Genomic DNA, 23,807 nt, shown 5'->3' with positions numbered 1-23,807 from the left:
TTCCTGCCCTGGTCCGGGAAGATCCCACATGCCGCGGAGCGGCTGCGCCCACGAGCCATGGCCACTGAGCCTGCGCGTCCAGAGCCTGTGCTCCACAACAGGAGAGGCCACAACAGTGAGAGGCCCGCGTACCACAAAAAAAAAAAGAAACCAAAAAGGCATAAGCATGTCTAGCTCCCAGCTGATCCTAGCTTGGATGAGAAGACTAGGGATATGTATTTGGATAGGGGTGCAGGATTTGCCTAAAATCAGAGATCTGAAAATTCCCAGAGATGAAAGGAAACGTGCAATCAAGCCGGAGGTTCTAACTTCCAACCTTAGAGAATCCCTTTGATAACAACCCTGGCAGATGTTAAGCCAGTGACACAAACCTCACTCCTTCATTAGACAGACTGTTCAATTACCGAGCAGCTCCAGCTGCTCTACCACCCTGTAACTTCCAGTCACTGGCAGTGATTGTGCCCCCCTGGCAAACACTAAACAAGCTAACTCTCTTCCCTGGTGTCAGTCCTTCAGTTATGTGAAGGCAGCCATCATGTCTTCCTCAAGCCCTCCTTCTCCAGGCTAACCACATTCATGCTCCTCAGGTGTTTCCCGTATGACTAGGTTTTGAATCTCTCCAAACACCCCCCCCCCCCACTTGGCTAGTGTGCCTCTTCATGTGTGTCTCACTCTCTCGGAGGAGGACACACTGCATGCACGCACTGCTGTAGTTTCCCTAGGAATATAGTAGGGACAGTAGACAGCTAATGTTTATTAAATGGATAAATGGATGAGTTAAATAATTTTCAGATTCAACCAAAATTAATTTTTTAGCTTTAGGGGATTTCCTCAAGGAACATTTAACTGGTATCCTACACTCTCTGTCCATAAAGGACAGGAATCTACACGCCCACTCCCAACTCTCCCAGAACAAAGGATCACGTACCAGGATCTCCATCGTCTCTCTCAGAGCCTTTACCATCTTTTCATAATCTTCATTTTGCTTCTGAGACTGCGTCAGTAGAGCAGAGAGCTCGGTCACCCTGAAGAGAAGAGCATAGCACAGTTACCTGGGAACCCACTGATGTGGACAGAGCTATGCAGCACACACTAACCCAAGCCAGACACCCCCACTGCCACCCCCCGAGTCCCTTGGGTGCCCCCAGCCCCTGCACTCCCTGAATACATGATGCTATAGCCTTGAACTCGGGGAGGGGGAGCCAAAAGCCACTCAGACGCATGCAGGGATTTACCACATCTCAAGACTGGAACACGTGTTTGGGGGCCCAAGAGCTGAAGGAAAGCCCTGGACCAGGCCCTTCCAGACCCCGCTTGATCTTGAAGTCAAGCGCCCTGAAGCCAACAAGAACATCAGAATTGCCACATGGGATAGTCCCAAGGTCCCTCAAGCCCAAGGTTCTAACTCTGATAGAGAAAAAGGAGGGGCGAATTGGGAAAGATTATGGTTAACCTCCCTGATACTAACCTCAAAGTTCAGGGAAATCACCAGGCATCTTTATCACCTAACACCATATCCTGGAGCTCAGTACCTGGTGTTATATAAGTAGCTAAATAAATATTTCTTGAATGAAGTTATCAAGGAGCTTAATTTTTTATTTCAAAGTCTTCATAATTTTATTCTGTATCATCTTTAAGAGCTTTAACTCACTGTATGGTCATTCATTTAGTTATTGTATGATTCAACAAACATTTACTAAGTGTCTACTATTATCGCAGGTGAAGTGCAAAGCACTAGAACACAAAACTTACTAAGACATGGTCTCTGTCCTTGTGCTTCCCAGTGCCTTCACAACCCAAACAAAACAAACTGCAATTTACACACACCACCAATAGGTGGTGACACAACCCTAGCCATGGGGTATAAACTGAACTTTGCCCCAAGATTCAAACGGAGCTCTTTGTTTACGTCCCTGCCCTTCTTATCATTTTTTAAAAATCTATTTTATTATAATCCAAAAAATAAAAGAGCCTAACCAAAAAAACCCAAAACAAAACTAAATAATCAACGAGATCAATGTAACAAGCACGTCAAAAGACCATAGGGGGGACTTCCCTGGTGGCGCAGTGGTTAAGAATCTGCCTGCCAATGCAGGGGACACAGGTTCGAGCCCAGGTCCAGGAAGATCACACATGCCGCGGAGCAACTAAGCCTGTGTGCAACTACTGAGCCTGCGTTCTGGAGCCCGTGAGCCACAACCACTGAACCCGCGAGCCACAGCTACTGAGCCCACGAGCCACAACAACTGAGCCCACATGCCACAACTACTGAAGCCCGCACGCCTAGAGCCCATGCTCTTCAGCAAGAGAAGCCACCGCAATGAGAAGCCCGTGCACCGCAACAAAGAGTAGCCCCTGCTCGCCGCAACTAGAGAAAGCCCGCGTGCAGCAATGAAGACCCAATGCAGCCAAAAATAAATAAATAAATTTATTTTTTAAAAAAATGTATATAACAACAAAAAAAAGACCATATGGGGGCACAGTAATGTAACAGGCTATCAAGGTCATAGAAGAGGTGACATTTAACTATGCCTTAAAGGATAAGGCAGAGAGAGAAGGGAGAGAGGCATTCCAGGCTAAGGCCAGCATCTACAAAGGCAGGGAACATGGAAGAACTTGGCTGTTCTGGGAATGGCAAATAGTTTGGTGTTGATAGAGGAGAGTCACAGCCAGCTCTGTAAGTCAAAAGGACAGAAACTGAGCTGCAAGACAGTCTGAGGGCAGAGGGCAGTGAGACAGCCCCAACTGGGTTTCAAACTAGACTCCCTCTGGCACATCTCCTTCCCCTCTTGTGGGAGGAATGCTCTTCACATCTCCCCCACCTATCTTGACTCCCTAAAGGAGTCAAGTTTCTCTTAGCGAACCCCTCCTAGGACCCAGGCCATCTCACCGATCCTGAAGCTCAGCCTTCTCCAGATGCCCTTGACTCTTCAGCTGTGTTAACTCCTGACTCCTTTCATGGGCTTCCTTCTCCAGCTCCTGGGTCCTGGCTAGTAGCAGCATCAACTGGGATGGCTCACTCCCATTCAGTCTCCCAGATCCATCAGATTCCCGGGACTGTGGTACTCCCACAGTCAGGCGCAGACAACAGGTCAACAGGGAACCTGAAAGCCTCACATGCTCAGCCTTGAGCTCCGTCAGGTCTCTGAGTACAAGCAAAGAAAAGAGCAGACTCCAACAGGGACCAGGAACAGGAAAGGGAGCATGGAGGTCACGCCCAGGGAAGCCTGAGGAGCAGGTCTGGGAAAAGTCATCTCAATCCAACAATCCAACAATTCCATCCCTCCCCACCAACTCTTCCACCTCTGCCTTTCCCCCACAACCTGATTCCCTTCTATAGCAGCCCACTGTCATGCGAATAGAGTTGGTAGGGGCAAACCTCCTCCCGTCATACCTCCACACTGACCTGTCAGTGGCTGACTTCATTTCCAGGAAGTGGCGACGGAAGGTCACCACCTCCCGCCACAGACCGAGAAGGCGACCATGCTCCCCTTTCAGGTAGCCCTTGAAGAACTGTGTGTTCAGAAACCCAGGTCATACCAAAGGGCAGAGGACATCTTTTGCCAACACAGGAGTCTTGGATTCCTCCTGACTATTGGGGGGGAAGTGGAGGGCCTTAAAGGAGATAGCTTATGAATGGGTGTCTATGTTCAGGCGATGCTGAAGTGTTTAATAAAGTTAGCAGTGGGATTCAAGAGGTCAAAGGGCCTAGGATGGTATATGGCCTTCTTTGAGCTAGATTAGAAAAGGATAAACAGTAGCTGCTCAACAAATGGGAGCTATTACCATCATCACCACAGACTTATAATGATGATTAAATGATATAACATATGTAAATCATCTAACATAATGCCTAACACAGAGCAACGGCCCAGGAAACATTAGTTTCCTTTAACTGGGATCTGAAAATTTCTTCCCCATTCAATTTCAACAGCTACCTCCTTAGCATCTAGATTGCAGACTTCCAGATGAGGGGGGTCAGTAAACTTTAAGATCCATCTAAAACCTATGCAGGAACAGAGTTGCTTTGAGTGTCATGCTACCTGCCAGCAAAACCTCGACTGGGCAGGTAAGAACAGAACTAAGGTGACAGCCCAAGCAGGGCAGAGCTGCCAGCATGAGCAGTAAGGACGGCCAGAGACTTTAACAAACAGCTCAGTTTCCATCCAGGTCCTGAAGTTAACCCCTTCCAGCACTGACCAGGCAGCGCCCAGACTGCAAGTCCTCCTCTCACTATTCCCGCCCACTGTTTCTCTTACCTCCTGCTCCATCTGCCACTGGCTCTCCTTCCTCATTAGCTCATCCCGGGCCCGGCTCCAGTCTACTGTCAATTTTTCCACATCTTCCCGAAGCGCTTTATTCACCACGTCAGCTTTTTCCATGTGCAGCCGAAGCTGGGTGTTCACCTCCGCTAGACTCTCACACCTGCACTGGGGAGGGGTAGGAGCAAGTACTAAACAAAGGTCTGAGCCAACCCTTGGACCTCTTGGAGTAAGATGACAACCACTGGAACTTTCCACTGCCAGGAACTGGAGGGCTAAGGCTGAAGTCCTTGATTCTAATCCATGTTAGCCCTCGAGACAGAGGTTTTCCATCAACCTTCTCTACCCGCCTGCCAACCACCCAGGCCAGAAAGTTGGGGCCCATCACCTCTGTTGCTCCTCCTCCAATCGGGTTAGCAGCTGTTCCAGGTTTGGCTCCTCCACACTTTCCCACCTCTGAGGGACCGGTCCCTTAGCCAGACAAAAGCAAGCTTTCATTTACCTCCAACGAGAACATCCCGCAGACCAATTCCCTGATGCCCCCTTCTACTGCAGCCTGCTTATTGTTTTTAAAGTTCATCCGTTTATTTTATTTTTATTTTTGGCCACACCGAGCAGCTTGTGGGATCTTAGCGCCCCCAACCAGGGATAACCCCACCACCACCCCCCAGCAGTGAAAGCGCAGAGTCCTAACCACTGGACTGCCAGGGAATTCCCCAGCTTTTTTTTTATTCTTTCTCCCCTTTGTTAGCAATATGTCTCTTTTCTCAATCACTGCATTCCTCAAGTAAACCCACTGCATCCCTCTCTCCAAACGTAAACCAGTGACTTCTCATGAAAGATGGCATTTGGTAGTGAAAAGAACTTTTGACCTAAGAAGCATAAAATACAGCTTTCACTAATGGTCTTGGCTTCTACTACACTAATTTTTGGACCTTGGGAAGTTACAACTTCTCTAAGCCACAAAGTCTTCAGCTCCAAAATGAAGGTGATATCATTCCCCTGAAAAGTTGCTTTGCAGGTTAAGTGACGTAATTCTATGACAATGCCTAAGGGTGCCTGGCCTACACAGAACGGTACATAGTTAAGTCTCGTCCTTTCCTTCCTCTGAGAGAACTCTTCCGAGGGTAATGTGAGAAGATGCTGAGAGGGAGCTGGAAGAAAGGCAGATAGGTTTTTGAAAGCCAGTTCTACCCAGCCCACAGCACAAAGAAATCTCTCTGTCACAAATACGGTTTTTTCAGGCCTGCAAAGGCACACATCTCTCCAAGACAGATAAACACTGACACCTCCTGGAGGAAAAATGCATCTCTTCTCTCGGATTCCACACCCCTTCCAATCTGGTAATATTAAGTCTCCTAAAGCTCATTTTGTCCTTAGAGAGACTGGGGTTGGAGTCTGATGGGGCAGGAATAGCTAGGTCCTGTGAAGGTATCTGATGAAGCTCTCAGGGGCTGACGAAAGAGGGGCTTCTTCCAAACACCGCCTTATCACACCCCAGCCTCCCTCAGTCGGCAAATGAGGCCTAACTATACTCCCTGAGGGCTCAGGAGGAGCACAGAAGAGCCTTACTCACCCCAGTGGCTTCCAGCCGCTTCTCCAGCTCTTGGCACCAACTCCGGTACTGCAACACCTGGGGCAAACAGAGCAGGACACGGCAATGGGCACGTCTGGTACCAACAGCCCAAAGCAAAGGTCCCCAAGGGTCGTGGGCAAATGCGCTGTGAATGAGGGACTGGGTGATGACAGTGAAGTGAGGCCATAACATCTTACAGTTTCCATTTGGTCATTTAATCATATGTTCTCTACAGCTCTTGTATTGGAGAAGGAAGTTCATGGGCTTTGGAACCGGAAAACCTAGGATCAGGTCCTAGCTCTAGACTAGGAAAGCAAACCTAGACAACTAACTGACCCCTCATGAAGGTCACCTTTGAAAGGGACATCGTAGATGGCTGGTGGAGAAGTTGTAGACATCAAAGGAGAGCTGTTTAGGACATTCCCACCACGTGGCTCCATCTTCTGCAAACCTCATCCCACTTCAGTCCCCAGCCCCAAGTGTTCTCCTCCTTCCCCTTCCTGAAAGGGCAGCTGCCTCACCTTGGCCTGCAGCTTCCTCACGAGGGTTGCTTGCCTTTGCTGAGCCTCCTGGGAGCTCTTCAGCTTCCGCCAGGAAGCTGCTTGGTTCTCTGCCATCTGCTGCTGTAGCGCCAGCACTTGCTCCTCCAGCACCAGCTGCAGTGACCGGGGCTTCACATTGTTCAACCCAGGGCCCCCTGTCTCCATGGGGGCACCAGACAGTAAGTCCACAGGTCCCTATGCAGCCAGAGGCTGTTCGCTCCCAGCAGGCTCTCTAATCATTGCTGTGTCCCTTGGACCTCCTCTTGAGCTGGGGACTAAAGCACACAGTGGAGTTGAAAGAACTCCCTAGATGACTCAAATTTATTCAGCAAATACTCATTAAGTTCTGTAAAATTGGGTTGGACAAAGTACAGTACTCCTCAAAGCTTTTCAAATACTAAGATGGACCTAATCTCTAAAGGGGGGGGGACGTGATGAGCATCATTTCCCAAATTTATTGGACCATGACGCAAGCTCACAGGACTAGTGTTTCCTGGCATGACTTTCGTAACTCTGCACTCGACCAAGAGCTCCTAGTTTACCACTGCATCCCTAGTGCCTGGCACAGTGCCTAATAAACATCTGCTGAATGAATCACTGAAGGTGATTTTAGGCTAGCAGGGGAGATGGACACAATTACAATACAATGTGGTCTGTGCAGTAATAACAGAGACATCACAGGATAGTATGGGAAGACAAAAGAAGGACATTTAACCCAAGCTGTGGGGCTGTGAACAGTGTGAATCATCATCATAATTAATACTTGTTAAGTGTTTCTATGGGTCAGTCACTTGAAGTGCTTTACACATACCATGTCATTTTGGCATCACAAGAATCTTGAAACCTTCCAATGCTTTCCTATCATACTTCAGCATTGGTACTATTTTAACTTTACACATGGATGAGGAAACTGAGGCTTACAAAGGCTAAGCCTTAGCTGAGAAATCAGAAAGGTTAAACAATTTGTCCTAGTTCATACAGTTGGCATTTGGTTGACTAGGGATTTGAATACAAGCAATCTGACTCTCTGACAGAGAATAGCAGGCATTTCAGGCAGGGGAACCAAAAAACAGAGGGAAGAAGGAGCCAGCTTCAGCAGGATGGCAAACCCTCCTCATCCGCCAGGAGATGGGCCAGCACAGGGCAATGGGGGCAGGTGAGGGAGGCCAGCCTAACCAGTGACTTCAGACACACCCAGGAGACGGGGAGGCAAGATGATCGAGAGTTTGGGGTGCTAGTCCAAGTTCTGTCTCTAATGGGCTCTAGGACCTCGAGCACGCCACTTCCTCAGGCTCCTCATCCAAAAATGAGGGTGCCCAGCTCCATGACCTCTGAGTTTCTTAGGCCTCTAAAACACACGATAACCTGGGGGCAGAGGAGGGGGGTAGAGTTCTCTCACCTTATCAGCCCTGAGACACCCATCAGCAGGTTTGAGGAGTATCTGTATTTCCAGCTACCTATCAAGAAAATGGTCTATTAGAGCTGCCTTCTTGGCAGCATCAGTCTCATTATCTGAAGAAAATGGTATATACAGCAAATGCCAATGTAACATTTGCACATACAGTGGGAGTTTCAGGGGCCCCATGTCCCTTTAATGCACCAAACTGTTGATCTTCTACATCCTGGCTCAAATGCCACTTCCTATCAGGTCCTCCCAGATGTATCCAGGAATAATTTATCAGTTTTATAGCCATATACATAAATTTATATTTAATGTATAGAGAGAATGTCTATGTTACATCTTATCATTACTACTTGTCTATCTTCTCCACTAATTGTGAGTTCCTCAAAGGCAGGAGCTAATTCATTTTGGTCATTAGTAGCTTGTCAACAATGCATAATGAAGAAATGCATGTGGGCCTCACTCCTGGCAGATCTAAACCCTTGGCCAGAGGTTACAAATGTAGCCTGCGTGTTCTTTTCAATCATTGTGTGGCCTATACGATGGTTTTTAAGAACTTAAGTTAGGTGCCAACATTTACCATTGGCAAAATACATATAAAAATTCATATTTCTGGCTCGTTTGGGTAATCAGCATATCTAGTGACCCCTGACCCACATTCCCACAAGGCGACAACAGGCTGCAGTGAAACAGTGTCTGCCCCCTTTAGATAAGGCATATGCTCTCCAGTTCACCTTAGTCTCAGGCCCCTGCCCTCGCCTAGCCTCTCCCTCACACCGAGAGCAGATTTTAGTTGTCATGTCATTGCACTTGTGCTATTGTTTTTCTTATAACAGAGTTACAGAGGAAAATTCAGCTTACTAATCACCTCCTGGGCAACTGCAGATACCCGGGTTTGCTGAGCTTGTACTAGACAGTAAGGAAAGGGCATAAGTAGGAAGAGTACAGTGGCACCAGTAAAGGCATAGTGGCACCAACACTCCAGGATGCCTCTTCCTAGCTGATCAACTGGGTTAGTACTTCCAGTGTCCTCCCTTTCTGCCCTTCCTTTCCACCACAGCTGTGAAATGCTGGCTCAATCTCTCTCTTCTGGATGGAGGCACAAACCTGCTGGGAAGTAGCTCTTACCGACAACACGACTAACAACAAGAGTAGCTCTGAGATGCTTCAAGGGACTTGAAGAGCCTTTTCTCCCCGAACACTGTGAGGGATGCGCCAGGCTTTTGCAGAGTCTCAGAGGCCCCAAAGGCTCCCTAACACTCCTTTGAATCCCTACCCCCAAAAGCATTCGGTTAAACCCCATGAAATTGCCGATATCTGCCCTTTTTTTAACCTAACAAAATGATAATTTCATGTAATTCAACCTAATATAATAATATTATATATATTTATAATCATATATTTATATATATTATACAAACCTAATATATAAGCAGCCCTCTCATAGTTCCTGGAATTCTCCTATTAAATCCTCTTTTATTCTTTTTATTTATTTATTTATTTATTTGTGGCCACGCCTCGCGGCTTGCAACATCTTAGTTTGATCTGCGCCCCCTGCAGTGGAAGCTCAAGAGTCCTAACCACTGGACTGGCAGGGAATTCTCTAAATCCTCTTTTAGAATAAGGCTGTTGTTAATGTGTATACATTATTTTAGAAAATGATAGTAACACCTCAGTAAAAAAATGGAATTATATTAGAATTATATGATTATTTTACTTTAGCAGATAATTTAAAAATTTTAGAGCTATTTAAAAATTTAGTCCAACCCTCTCATTTTACAGATAAGGAAACTGAGGCTTACAGAGATGAAGTAACTTCATTTTGTTCGTATTTTATTGGTATGCCCCATTTACTTCAAAAATGATGCGAAATTGTAGCAAATGTACCATACTAATATAAGATGTTACTAACAGGGGAAACTGGGTGCAGTGTATATAGGAGCTTGCTGTACTATGCAAGTTCTGTAAATCTAAAATTGTTCTAAAAAATAAAGTTTATTTAAAAAATGACTTGAATTGTTTTATGATTAACACACCCCCCCCCCGCCAAAAAAAAAACACAAACAGGAATAAAAAGATGGAGGGAACAGAGAAAAATTACACAAGGAATTTTTCTGAAATTGAGATTCAGTTCTGAGCTTCCTCAAGACACAGTTCAGCACCTTTCATTAACACACTGTCAGATCAGCCAGAGAATAAATAAACTAGCAAAGCTCCAAAAGAAAGGTAGGTTTCAATGGCCCTCAGGAAAGGAAAAGGTCAGTAGCTGGCAAATGGTAACAGACTGAATTGCATTCAATGAGAATAATGGATGTCAGTGTGCTCTGTAAACTGTAAACCACTGAATAGATGTTATCATTACCACAGGAAAAGGAAAAAGATTCACTTCTTTTATACGTTAATTTATCCTGTAAACACTCATGAATTCCAGCTTAGCATCTGGTAACTGGCCACAGTGATACAGAAATGAGGAAGACTGACTTCCTACTTTTGCTAGGACCCAGACTGGGAAGGGCAGTGACCTCTGAACCTAGGGTGAAGAGTGAGACAAGAGTGACATAAATTATATATTTTGTCTCATCTCATCCAAATTCTTCCAAAAGGAGTATTTAAATAAATTTAAAATAGCAGCAACACCACCTAAACTTGAAGTAGAGGTGTAAATGTTGCAAGGACTAAGAGGAGAACTGGTATTATTAAACAGAATTTGTCACTTAAAGCAAAAAAGAAAAAACACGTGAGGGCACAGACATTTTAGTTCCTGAGAAAAGAAACTATATATATTTGTCTGGAGAGACAATTTGTTTCTTATTCCAGAAAAAAAGAAATTAGCACACAGCTCCTTATATAAATCTCATATGTGGGCCTCTCTCTCCATCCTCCTCCTACCTCTAAGGCCTCTCTCCCTTTAGTCTCCTCTGCTGGCTCCTCCCCACCATCTCAAGGTTGGAGGCCCCAGGGCTCAGGCTTCAGACCTCTTCTCCACCTACATTCATTTTCTAGATAATCTCATCCAGTTTCATGGCTTAAAACTGTACCTATACACCCGTGACTCCCAGTGTTACATCTCCAGCCCATCTGGCACATCACACTCCTATACTAAATCCAAACATTTATTTAACTTCTCCATATAGATGTCTAACAGGCATCTCAAAGTTAACTCATCCAAAAGTGAACTCCTGTTCCTCCAATCTTCCCCATTTCAGTACGTGCTAATTCCATCCTTCTGGTTGCTCAAGCCCAAAGGCCTTACAGTTATACTGACTCCATTCTCCCACAGCCTATAACCAATCCATCAGCAAATCCTGTTGGCTCTACCAGTTCCTATCGCTTCTGACCCACCCCCACCATCATCCTGAGCAAAGCCACTCTTGGCTTTAAGGTATGCCCACGAATTCTTTGATACTCCTCCCTTCAAGAGGTGGAGCCTAAACTCTCTCCCCTTGAGCATGATCTGGAATAAAGTTAATGAAGCTGAGTAAAGTAGAAATGACTTCCAAGACAAGGTCATAAAAGGCCTCCCCTCTCTCTAGCTCTTGCTCTCTCCCCACTCTCTCGGCTGTGTCCTGAGGACACCCAGGCAGCCCTGTGAAGAGGCCCAGTGGTAAGGAACCACATCTTGGGAGCAGACCAGACATCAGTTTGACTGCAATCTCCTGAGAGATCCTAAGCCAGAAACAGCCAGCTGAGCTGCTCCCAGATTTCAGACCCACAACTGTATAAGATAATAAATGACTGCTGTTTCAAGCTGCTAAGTTTTGGGGTAATTTCTTGCATAGCAGTAGATAACTAATACACCTGGATAACTGCAAAAGCTTCCTAGGTGGTAGCAATGCTTCTACCCTTGCTTTCAAAATTTGCTTTTTCTCAGCAGAATAGTCAGAGTGATCCTTTTAAAACAGTGACAGGGACTTCCTGGGTCGTCCATTGGTTAAGACTCCGATCTTCCACTGTAGGGGGCATGGGTTCCATCCCTGGTTGGGGAACTAAGATCCCACATCCCACATGGTATGGCATAAATAAGTAAATAAAGCAATAAATAAATAAATAAATATTAAAACAGTGACAGATTCGGTCACTCAGAACCCTCCAGTGGCTAATCAAGAGTAGAAACCACAATCACTGTATTGGCTTACCTGGTCCTAATTATTTGATCCCAGCCTCCAATTGTTTTAATTCCATTTCTTACTCCTCTCCCCTTTGCTCACATCTCTCCAGCCACACAGCCCTCCTTGCTGTACATGCTTGGAACACACCAAGCCACACACTCATCCAGGGCCTCTTCTTCCAGCTATCCTCATGATTGGCTCCCTTGCCACCTTCTCTGTTCAAATGTCCCCTTCTCAGTAAGTTGTTCCTTAACCACCCAATATAAAATACCACCACCCCTCCACACAAACTGGTATTTTTCTTTTCTTTTCTTTCTTTCTTTTTTTTTGGCCGCACCATGCGGCACGCAGGATCTCTTAGTTCCCCAACCAGGCATTGAACCCATGCCCCCTGCAGTGGAAGCGGGGAGTCTTAACCACAGGGCTGCCAGAGAAGTCCCTGGTATTTTTCTACTTACTTTACCATGCTTCATCTGTCCCTATCTGAGTATTATGTGTACTATAGCTAACCCAATGTACATTTCCCAAGTGCAAGAATATTGTTTTGTTGACTGCTGTATTCTCAGCTCCTAAAACAGTGCCTGGTATATAGCAGGTACTCATTAGATATTTGACTAAATGAATGGATATAAGAACATTAGGCAACATGATCCATGTCAAAGGTCTTACAAAATGCTGACAGTTCTATAATCTTCTAAAAGGTAAAAACAAACAAAAAACCCCAAAAGAAACAGATCATGTAGTTTGTACAGCACTTTACTCTCTCACAATTATTTGCAATCTTCATAAAAAACTTAGAGAAGAAATTATTGCCTTCATTTTATGGACAAGAAAACTAAGGCTCAAAACACGGAAGGGGTATAACTGGTCAGCGGCAGAGCAAATACTGAACCCCAATCTGCTTCGAAACTCTACACCCTTCCATTACAAAATGCTGCCCCCTAAATCATGAAATATGAAATCACAGCTCTGGGAGGGACACTTTCTAAAGGGTGTGAAATGATGAGGTCTAAGTCTTCGGCTCTCTGATGGACAAGGACCAAAGAAAGGTAGAGTGTGACTGAAGGAACAAGGGCTAGCACCAGGTTCTAGTTCCTCATGAACTCACTCCGTACATTTGGGAACATCAATTCTCCTTTCTAAGCCTTCTCATGTGCATCACAATCTTGGCCTCCATAACTCATGGAGCTAATGTAAACACCAATTCAACAGACATTTACCAAACCCAAAGGCAATCCAGGAATTATTACATGCTCTGGGGATGGACAGCCTAGAATTCGTATCCCGGCTCCACTCACTTATTAGTTGTGGGACTCTACGCAAATTGATCTAAGAGTGCCTTAGCTTCTTCACGCATAAAATGTGAAGATATAGAACCCACCTTATGGAATCGCTCTGAGGATTAAATGGGCCTTTACAGGTAATGCATTTCGTAGCACCTTTGTGGCTGTTCAATAAATATTAGCTATTATTATGATCATCACGTGCTAGACCCTGGGATACAGATGAAAAAGGCAAGGCATAACGCCCCAACAAGTGCACGGCTGTAAAAGAGATGCAGGAAAAGTAACTCGGTGCAATGAGTGCAAAAACCCAGCAGCGAGCTAACTGCGCCTTCAGAAAGCAGTTGGAAAAGGTTTCCGAGGAAGTGCTATTTAAGGTGGGTCCCGAAGAATGAGCGTTCCAGAGTAGGGTGGCGAGTAGGACTGGACTTTCGGACAGATCATGTGCAAAGCCCCAAAGGCAGAGGGAGCCGCAAAATTCTGGGAACCAGGAGCGAGACGCTTAGGAGAGCGCAGCGCCTTACCGGACAACCCCGGGCTCGGGAAGATCCCTTTTTACGCGGACTTGGAGCGCAGAGTGTTGGCGGCAGCAGCACGCGGACACACCCGCCTAGGACAGGTCCCAGCCCCTCTCTGGGCCTCGGCCGCTGCCCGAACGGAATTCCCTAAGGCGCTCTAAGAGGGCCAGCCTCTGGGCCTCAGACCGTTAACCCGGGCACCTCCCGCCTGCCCTTGAGGCCCCACCTCACCACGCTCGGCTCCCGCAGATTCCTCAGGTGCTCCTCAGCGCCGCACCGCCTGAAGTAGCAGCTAAGGCCCGGCCGGGGGCGGGTGCCCACCAAGGGGCTGGGGCTCAGGCCCCGCCCCTCAAACTCCCGCCCTTTCGGAGGGCCCCCGCCCCTCCGTGCAGCACGCCTAAGGACGGACTGCGCCACCTAGGGGCCTCCGCCATGTTGAGTACTGGCAGCCGACTTAAAGTGTGGCCCAGAAGAAAAAACGGGATAATATTAAGAGATATTAAGATTCCCTCGCCAGAAATGGGGACAGACAGGCTTGCTGGATTCGAGTAAGGGAAGTTTTAGTAACAGAAAAAAACTTGCTCTCAATCATACCTCTTTTGGCTTCGGGATTACACATTGCGCATGTGTGTGGTCACCTGGTTCTAGGTGCGCCTGCGCACTGTTCCACCTACAAACCCGAGTACAATTAACAAGGGCGCTTCGTCGGGATACAGCTTCATCTTCAGACCCCCGAAGCCCCAAACGGCTTCAGGCAACACAACACTCACAGCATAGTTATTCAGTGTCATTTGAACACACATGGCTTTGAACAGGGTGTTTTCTTTGCCTGAATGTCCTGCATCCGTCCGGAGAACCGCAGTTTGTCCAATTTTATGCGTGAACCTGATTTTCTCTAGAGGACTCTAGAGGCGTTTTTTCCATAGCGTTTTGTGCATAAATTATCAATGCACTTTCATTCACCTGCCTCTCTTCTCCACTCAGTGGTCTAAAGTTTTAGTTGGGATTAAAAAAAAAAACACAACACTGGAGAACTTCTTAAAGTGCAGACTCTCGGATTCCCCCACTAGAGAGTCAGTAAACCAGGCGTGGAGCCCGGGACTCTGCATTCAAGCAAATACCTTGGGTGATTCCCGATGCGTTGGGAACATATTTTGAGAAACACTGTATAAGATTGTGTATCTCTAGCACCCAGCACAAGGCTTAGTACAAAATAGGAGCTAAGTAAGTGCTGAGTGAATAGATGGATGTATGAATGGATAGCAGGAGTGAAACAGGCAATTCACAGCCAAAGGGAACCTGAGAAAAGAACACTTTGATAAGAGTATCTTTGTATTTTTCTCCTATAAGAACAAAACAAGTTCTTAATAGTTACTGAGAAAAAGAGAAAGTAAGTGAGGGGTGGGGGGAGGACAGTGATTCTTAAAGGCAAACTATGCTGAGAGGGAAGAAGAAACATCCCAGACATTGGACAGACAAAAGGATGCAAAGACTCAGTTGTGTGGGAGTCTACCCCAGGGAAATATTCTCCCAACAGGTTGTGTGCAAGAATGTTCACTACAGTATTTGGAATGTTACACCAACCTCAGGGCATTTGCAACCTCAGGGAGATGGCATACTTTGCCATCTCCTAAACCAGTTTACCCCAAACTCTTGGATTACCTGACAACTTCCCCTCCTTCACGTCTCAACTTAAATGGTACTTCCTCAGCTAGGTCTTCCCTGATCATGTTATGTAAAGTAATACCCTATCATTTTCTATTGCAGTACTCTTTTCATAGTACTTTTTTTTTTTTTTTTGCGGTACGCAGGCCTCTCACTGTTGTGGCCTCTCCCGTTGCGGAGCACAGGCTCCAGACGCGCAGGCTCAGAGGCCATGGCTCACAGGCCCAGCCGCTCTGCGGCATGTGGGATCTTCCCGGACCGGGGCACGAACCTGTGTCTCCTGCATCGGCAGGCGGACTCTCAACCACTGCGCCACCAGGGAAGCCCTCATAGTACTTTTTACTTATTTTGGTTTACCTATTATCTTTCTCCCCCTTGAAAATTTAAGCTTCATGAGAATAGGAGGCTATCTCTGACTTGTTCTTAGCATTTAACACAGAGCCTGACACTGGGTAGGTGCTAAATAAGCATCCATGAAATGAATGAATGGAGCCAGCCTCAGTGTTACAAAGGTTAATGACATAAAATCTGTCAACAAACTACATAATACACTTTAAGACCATGAAGAATAAGCAAAGAGGATTAAAACAAACAGTAATCTTTGATTTTTGTAAAAGGGAATTCATTCATTCATTCCCTTATTGATTTACTCATTCATCCAACAAACATTTATGGAATATTTGTTATGTGCTAGTATTGGATAATAATACAATGTATTAACAGCAAGTTGGAAATTGTATTAAAACATAATAAAGTAGTACAACTGGGTATTTTGTCTGGGCCAGAGAAGAAAGTGGAGTTAGCTGATGTGTGAGAGTGGGTAGCATTCCCCCCTAGAGATTCTGTAGGCTTTGAGAGTACATCAGCCTTCAGACATCCTATGAAGTGCCAGGAATGTTTGGGACAAAAAAAAAAAAAGGTGTTCATGTACAGCACTTGAATTGCTTGGGACCCAAGAGCCCTGTAGGGAAAGACTTAATCCAGCCACAGTTAGAGTCTGGCCATGTTCAAACCTGTCTGATGAACTAGAGTGGGGAGAAGGCCTCAAAGGAGGCTGGATTGGAGGGAGAGACAACGAATCAGTTGAAAGAAAACCAACCCTAGTCCCCTCCAAGTGAACTGGAGCTCTTTCTTTATGCCCTAAATTCCATCTCTGGGAACATGCTTTTTATCTCAACCCTTTTTCAGGACTGTAAAGTGGATCCCGCACCCCAGGCTTGCTCATTATTTATGGATATTCCCCTTGCCCCATACCAAGAGGCTGCCTGGACTGACTGACTTTCTTTCTTTTTAAACTTACATATGTGAAATTTCAAAGTGATGGGCTAAAAACCCATATCTCTCTCTCTCTCTCTCTCTTTTTTTCTAATAGCTTAAAATCTGTTTTAACGTTCTTAAATCCTTTATGGTGTCAAGAGAATGGAGGATAGAAAATTTGTGTGGAGATATTTCTGGCTGTGAGTCCCCACCCTTCTCAGGGAAGATGTAACTGCTTGAGCCAAGTGATCGGAAGAGGGGCGTTCCAGGAGGGTTGGAGGTACCACATCCAACCCCATTGCAGTTGGGGAGCATAATGACCGGATCTACCTCCTGCCCAGGAAATCTATCAACAAGAGACAAGCCTGCTAACTGATTTGGTGGCAGACCCAGGAGAGTGCTGCTGTATTGGGGTTGTCCTGCTCTCCCAGAATTTGTCAGGGAATGTTTTCTGTAGGCTGGATGGGGACTAAGTAAAAGAAGGAGAGCTGCATAGGCCTATCCTGTGTCCTGTTTGGTAGGGCCTCCTAGAGGGGTAAAGGGCCTCCAGAAGTGAGAAGACAAATGACCATTGGCAATAGAGATGCCTTTGCTAAGAGGAGTGCAGGAGAGGGCTCCAGCAGGGAATCCCTGAAGAGCCCATAAAAGCCCTCCATGATGTTTTGTTGATGGACAGAAACAGCTAAAAGCATCTGCCAAACCCAGAAAACACAAAGCCAGCTACGACACGAATTCAGAGAAGACTTTTCCCACCCCTTTCTCCATCTTCCTCTCCATGTCAGCACTCCGAGTGACCAAGGTGAGCTGAGGATGACGGGAAAAATTGAGGAAAAAAAAATAACCCTCAATCATTCCCCTCTTTCTCACTGCAAGCTAACTGCCAGAAGCAGAGCTCGAGGCACCAAAAGAATATAGCATCTTGTAATAGATTGTGAACCACTCGCTGCTTTCCATCAGAGTCCATTTATTTATCATTAAACAAATATTGATTAAGAACCTACTATGTGTCAAATCCTGTGCTAGACACTGGGAGAGACCCAAAGAACAATAACACATGGACCCTGCCTAGAGCCTCAGTCCACAGACTTAAGTAGAGGCAGGTGAGTAATGTATATTTCACACATTTACAGGGTGGTAAATTCTGTAAAGAGGGAGTGGCTGGCTTCATAGAGGTGGTGACAATATAACCTAATGATGAAGGATTAATCTGCTGAGCAGACAAAGGCAGGAAGGGCATTCCAAGCAGTGTTCATGGAACAGTGATGTGCAAAAGCATGGATGTTTGGGGATTGCCGGGGATTTCCTCTGGGCGTTCCTCTGGCTGATTCTGCCACTTGGTTGTATCGTATGAGTCTCCTTGGATTTATAATTAGATAATAACACAATCCCCTCCATCAGCTGGGTATTCCCCCCCGTGGCGCTGACCCTGTCTCAGTGGGCAGGTCTCTTTCCAGTCCTTGCCCCTTCCCACTGACCAAGTCAAGCTCTAAATACCCACTCACCCAAGCTTGACATTTCTTTGAAGTGGGTGCCATTTGCTCACCACCATTCAGGGCTTGGGCAGTAAAAAGATGTATAGGGACAGCTCCCATAGGACTGGGTCCTCTCTTTCCTCAAAAAATGAGCCCTTAGACTTCCCTGGTGGTCCAGTGGTTAAGACTCCAGGCTTCCACTACAGGGGGCACAGGTTTGGTCCCTGGTGGGGGAACTGAGATCCTGCATACCATGAGGTGTGGCCAAAAAAAAAAAAAAAAAGATGAGCCCTTAATTATATTCTAACCTGAGACTCTATCTGCTGCCTCAGGTGACACAGAAACTAAACTCTAAGAATCTGGACAGGAACCAGGTGGAGAAACATGGCAGGAAGAACGTCGGGCTTGGAGGCAGACACACTCACCTGAGTTTGAACTCCTGGCTCTGCCTTGTGTTTTGAGCAACCCGCCTCGCCTCCCCTCTCTGAGCCTCAAATTCCTCCGCTGCAAATGGGGATAATAATACTTACCTCTTAGAGTTTTTACGTGCAAAGTGGGAGATAAAGTAGATGAATGGAGGGAGGAGTGGAAGGAGTCCAGCAAGAATCTGAGGTTTCTGAGCTCAAGAATGACAATAAGGTTTCCAGGTCCCTAACTATTAACAGTCGTTACCTCTAGGCGGAGAGATTGGGGAGTGGCTTCTTTTAATTTAACACCCTTTGGTATTGTTTCACTTCTATTTTTTTTTTACAATGAAAATTATTTAAGTTTGTAATTTAAATATATTCAGTATAGAAATCATACTTCAATAAAAAGGTTTTTTTCAAAGCTTATATTGCATAGGAAGTCATCCAGGAGACGGATAGAAATGGTTGTTTCTGAGAAGGTCTGGAAAACTGGGGGTCTGGAGTGGGAGGGGGACTTCCTGTGTATTCTCTTGTACTGTCTGAACTTTTTTTCATCATGAATTTGTATTACCTTTCTTTCTAATACACATTACTTTTTAAATTTTTAAAAAACATTTTTTAAATATTAAGAAGTTTTAAAATAAAAATACTTTAAGTAAAGAATAAAAGTGAAAATGTGTGGTTGCTTTGTTTGTGCACCACACCTGCAACAGGCAAAAACACACATACACCCACATGCAGTTTCCAGATTATAGTATCTGCAGGGAGTGGGATGGACCGACCTCACTGGAGCGCCCACATGCTCTGACAAGGTGCAGTTCCCGAGGAGCTCAGCTGGGGGAACCATTGAGAGCTTGGTGGAGAATATCCCAGAAGAGTGGCAGCTCCTGGGACGTTTAAAACAACACAAACCGGAATGATGATGGGGATGTGGGGGAGGATTAGGCAGCTCTGCTCCTGCTGGGGTGCTCTGGGCTCCCTGGATGGGGATGGCCCATGCCCCACAGATTATAAAAAGCACAGATGGAGGTCCAGGGGCTGCAGGCCCTCCTCCCAGGCAATCCCTTTCATATAAGGTGATGTCAGGAAAGATCAATCCTTCCTTGCTGTGGGGAAGAGCACTGGATTCAGAGTCATGAGTTTGGGTTGAGTCCTACCGTGATCATTTCTGGTTGCGTGGCCTTGTGTCAATCACTTAACTCCTCTGAGACTCAATTTCCTCATTTGTGAACAAGGACAATATTAACAATTGACTTTTTTTTTAACCATAATTTATGGAGTACCTACTATATGATAGTTACTGAAAGAAAGGTGCTCTACATATGTAAATACATTTAGTTCTTATAAGCAGTCTGTGAAGCAGATATTTTTATTCTAATTTTACAGGTAAAGAAACAGGTTCAGAGAAGTGATTTTTTTTAAAGATATCAATAATAGGTAACATTTATGTAGCGCTTACTTTGCATAAGACACTGTTTTAAGAACTTACAACAAAAATTTGTAACAACCTTGAGGCAGGTATATTATTATTAACCTCACTTTGTATATGAGGAAACTGAGGCACAGAAAGTTTAAGTAATTGTCCTGAGATTACACAGCTGGTAAATTAGGGAGCCAGGACTTAAAGGCAGGTAGTCCAGCTCTTAGTCATTATGTTAGACAAATCTCCTGCTTAAAATTCTCACTGCACTGAACATAAAATCCAACTTCCTTTCTCTGGTTTCCAAGGCCATTCTCAATGTGGTCCTGGCATGATCTGACCTCATCTATCACCTCCCCCATGCTCACTCTGTTTCAGTCACACCAGCTTCTCCCGGTTCCTCAGATATGCCAAGCACATTCATGCCACAGGGCCTTTGCATTTGCTGTTCCCTCCACCAGGAATGATCTTCTCCCAGACCTTTGTACAGTTCATTCCCTCACTACATCTAGATCTCTGCTCAAACATCACCCCCTCAAAGAGACATTCCTATCTAAAATAGACATCCCTTTGACCCTGCTTAATTTTTCTTCACACACTTAGAATTCTCTGAAATTATACATTTGTTTGCTTGTTTGTCTGTCTTTTTCACTAGAATGTGAGCACAGACTTGGTAGTCCACTGTTAGATACAGTGCTTAGGCCCAGGATGTAACACATGGTAGACACCCAGTGTATAGTTGATGGATAATTAAGTACATAAATGAATGAATACCCAAGGTCACCCAATTGGTTAGTGGCAGAGCCAGGACACAAACCAAGTTGTTTGATCCTGGAACCCATACTCTTAGCCAGCTCTCACCCATGCTGAACTGACTCTGAGAATTAGGAGATTCAGATAGCATAAAGAATGTGAAGCCACTTTGAAAATTGCTAAGTGCCTGAAAAATGATGTTGCTGCTGCTGCTGCTGCTGCTGATTCAGTTAACTGCTCATCTGTGAAATGGGTATAAAAAATACTCTGGCCTGCCAACTTTAAGAGGATGTTTTGTGGAGTGCCTGTGAGATGGATAGGGAAACATGTAAAAAAGTTAAAGGCTCTGCACGGTAGAAAGGACTGTAAAGGTTGTTTCCATGCCAGTGGCTTCCCAAGACTCCCATCTTCTACCTCGAGTTTGACATTAATATTGCTGACAGGAGAGGGGGAGGTAGGGGGACATGGGGGGGGGCGGTGGGCGAGGGACTCTCCGTCCCAGTAATTAAACATGTTGGGACTGAAGTGCTGCCAGCGGCAGCATCTGGTTGCAATTACCAGAGGGGACCGAAGTGATTAGTCACCTTTATAGTGAGAGCCAGGCCAGTCCCCTGGGCTCCTCCCTGGAGAGGGCCTTCTAAGCAGGCCCAGAGTCCCCTTCCCCGACTCCCACCCCATTTCTGGAGTTCCCTGGTCCTCAAATAATAGCCCTGCTCAGAGACTCCTCCATGTTCCCAAAGTCCCAGCCCATTGGACGAGACCTTGACTAAAAGCCAAGAATACCATAATTGCCCCCTACCACCCTTTCACTTTTCGTGTTTCTAGAAGCTAGGTTAGGATTCTTTGGTATAAAATGTGTCAGAGAGGGAATTAGGCTTAAAAAGTAATTTAACCTTTCTGAACTTCAGTTTCTTCATCTGCAAAATCAGGGTACTGAGAGTATCTTCATCATAGGGTTCTTGTGAAGATAAATAAGATAAAAGTGCAGTGCAATACAAAGGCCAGAGTCTAGTTTACTCCAGTATATGCTCAATAAATAGCAGCTATTATTATTTGCTGGGTACCAGGCTAATCACTTATTTTTTAATGAATTTATTTATTTTATTTATTTATTTTTGGCTGCATTGGGTCTTCGTTGCTGTGTGCAGGCTTTCTCTAGTTGCAGCAAGAGGGGGCTACTCTTCGCTGCGGTGCGCGGGCTTCTCATTGTGATGGCTTCTCTTGTTGCAGAGCACAGGCTCTAGGTGCGCAGGCTTCAGTAGTTGCAGCATGCAGGCTCAGTAGTTGCGGCACACGGGCTTAGTTGCTCTGTGGCACGTGGGATCTTCCCGGACCACGACTCGAACCCATGTCCCCTGCATTGGTAGGCGGATTCTTAACCACTGTGCCACCAGGGAAGCCCAGGCTAATCACTTTTTATAATTTATTTAATTGAATCCCCACAAACACCCTGTGAGGTAGGTACTGCCATGATTCCTGTTCAGAGTTACAAAAAGGTTTAGAGGCTTCCAAAGATAATATAATATACTAAACCATATAGCAGAACTAGAATTCAAAACCAGGCCTGTTTGTCTCCAAGAGCCCTTACTCTTTATAAAACCATGTTCAAGGGCATCTTGATTGTTTGATTTATTTTTGTTCATTTGTTTGTTTGTTTATTTTGGCCACGCGGCTTGTGGGATTTTAGTTCCCCTGACCAGGGATTGAACCCGGGCCCCTGGCAGTGAGAGCGTGGAGTCTTAACCACTGGACCGCCAGAGAATTCCCGATGTTTTTGATTTATTCATCCCTTCATTTATTCGCTCACTCAGGCTTACAAAATACCTAATTCGTGGCAAGACAAGAATCCCTTCCTTTCAGGAACTCAGAGTCCAGCAGGGAAGGCACGATATGTCTGTAAGTAACTATACCTTAAAGTAGAAAATGATGGCTTTTGTATATAAGGGCCGGTTAGAGATTCATTCATCCATACGACACACTGAGAACCTGCTATGTGCTGGGCCCTGTGCCCAGCCCCGGGAATAATTGCAAGATAAATATGGTGCCGTCTAGTCATAATCTCATGGGGGAGACAGGTATGTAAATAAATTATTACTGCTATAAGGAATTACGTTATGATTTTTTAAATATGAAAAAAGTACACAGAATAGAAGAAATGAACTGTGTCGGAGACAGGGGGGCAGAGGCAGAACTGGATAATCTTGGAGCTGCCAAAATGGAAAGGGGCACAGAAAATGTGTGATGGCAAATCAGGAGTGTGTATTTTCTGGTGAATGAGGGAAGGCTTCATGGAGGAGAGGGCACATGAGTTGGCACTTTTCAATGGGCAGGTTTTAGAGAGAGGGAGGATTGGAACAGAGAGATCCGGGAGGCTTAGAAGCCAGTTATAAGGGAATTATATTAGGACAGGCCATGAGGAGGACTGAGACAGTGAGGCAGTGGGGATGGAGAGGATGAAGGAGCCCCAGAGATGACTGCTTAAGTGGACAAGTCAAAAGGGAAGCCAAGTGTTGTGAATCTGGGCAACCGGAGGGATAGTTAGGAATTCAGCTCTTCCTTAAAGCTCCCCCTGAACAGTGTCTGGTAGTGTATTGATACTTTGAGATGGGAAGGTGGAGCTCTCCTGGGGTTTCTGACCTAGGGGCACCAGATGAAGCTTGAAATGGCCAAGTTATGCAGCTGTGCTCTGAAGATCAGCAAGAATCTGGACGTATCACCATGAAAAGGCTGGTCGAGCACCTGGACAACCGGGCTGTGAGTTTCATCTTCTTTCATTCATCAAATGCTTACTGAGCTTCTACTCTGTGCCAGGTTGTGCTGGGAAACCAATCTGGTGACCTTAGAGTAGGAATGGATCTCTATCAGGCAGGCTCAAAGAATCTCGGATTAAGAAGGAAGCCTACCTGACTGCTTCTGCTGCTGCTATACCTCTCACAGTGTGACAAGTGTTGTAGCAAAACGTTCAAGAAGGGGTAATTGGCTCTGTGTGGGGATCTGGGAAGGCTTCCTGGAGGAGGTGAAACTTTTTTTTTTTTGACTGCTTTGGGACTTCGTTGCTGCATGTGGGCTTTCTCAAGTTGCGGCGAGCGGGGCTACTCTCCGTTGCGGTGCGCGGGCTTCTCCTTGCGGTGGCTTCTCTTG

The 23,807-nt window shown here is 45.7% G+C and overlaps 1 protein-coding gene across 14 annotated transcripts in view; it reads right to left on the bottom strand.

The window, feature by feature from the left end:
* Nucleotides 1–14,063, bottom strand: part of CEP250 (centrosomal protein 250) — a 46,388-nt gene extending 32,325 nt beyond the window's left edge. For 4 of the 14 annotated variants that reach the window (XM_067707943.1, XM_067707950.1, XM_067707951.1 and 1 more), the window contains exons 1-8: nt 13,919–14,063; nt 6,360–6,655; nt 5,839–5,895; nt 4,651–4,733; nt 4,260–4,425; nt 3,407–3,513; nt 2,891–3,145; nt 929–1,025 (exon numbers count right to left, since the gene is read on the bottom strand). In XM_067707943.1, coding sequence (XP_067564044.1) covers nt 929–1,025; nt 2,891–3,145; nt 3,407–3,513; nt 4,260–4,425; nt 4,651–4,733; nt 5,839–5,895; nt 6,360–6,545 — 951 coding nt within the window. In that variant the 5' untranslated portion in view covers nt 6,546–6,655; nt 13,919–14,063. The other 10 variants (XM_067707944.1, XM_067707945.1, XM_067707946.1 and 7 more) reach the window with 10 other exon arrangements.
* Between the last annotated feature and the right edge of the window lie 9,744 nt (nt 14,064–23,807).

This window comes from Pseudorca crassidens, chromosome 15, assembly GCF_039906515.1.
Source record: "Pseudorca crassidens isolate mPseCra1 chromosome 15, mPseCra1.hap1, whole genome shotgun sequence".
Taxonomy (NCBI): Eukaryota; Metazoa; Chordata; class Mammalia; order Artiodactyla; family Delphinidae; genus Pseudorca; species Pseudorca crassidens.
Note: the sequence above shows the minus strand (reverse complement) of the source record. Positions and strands in the feature narration are given on the sequence as shown.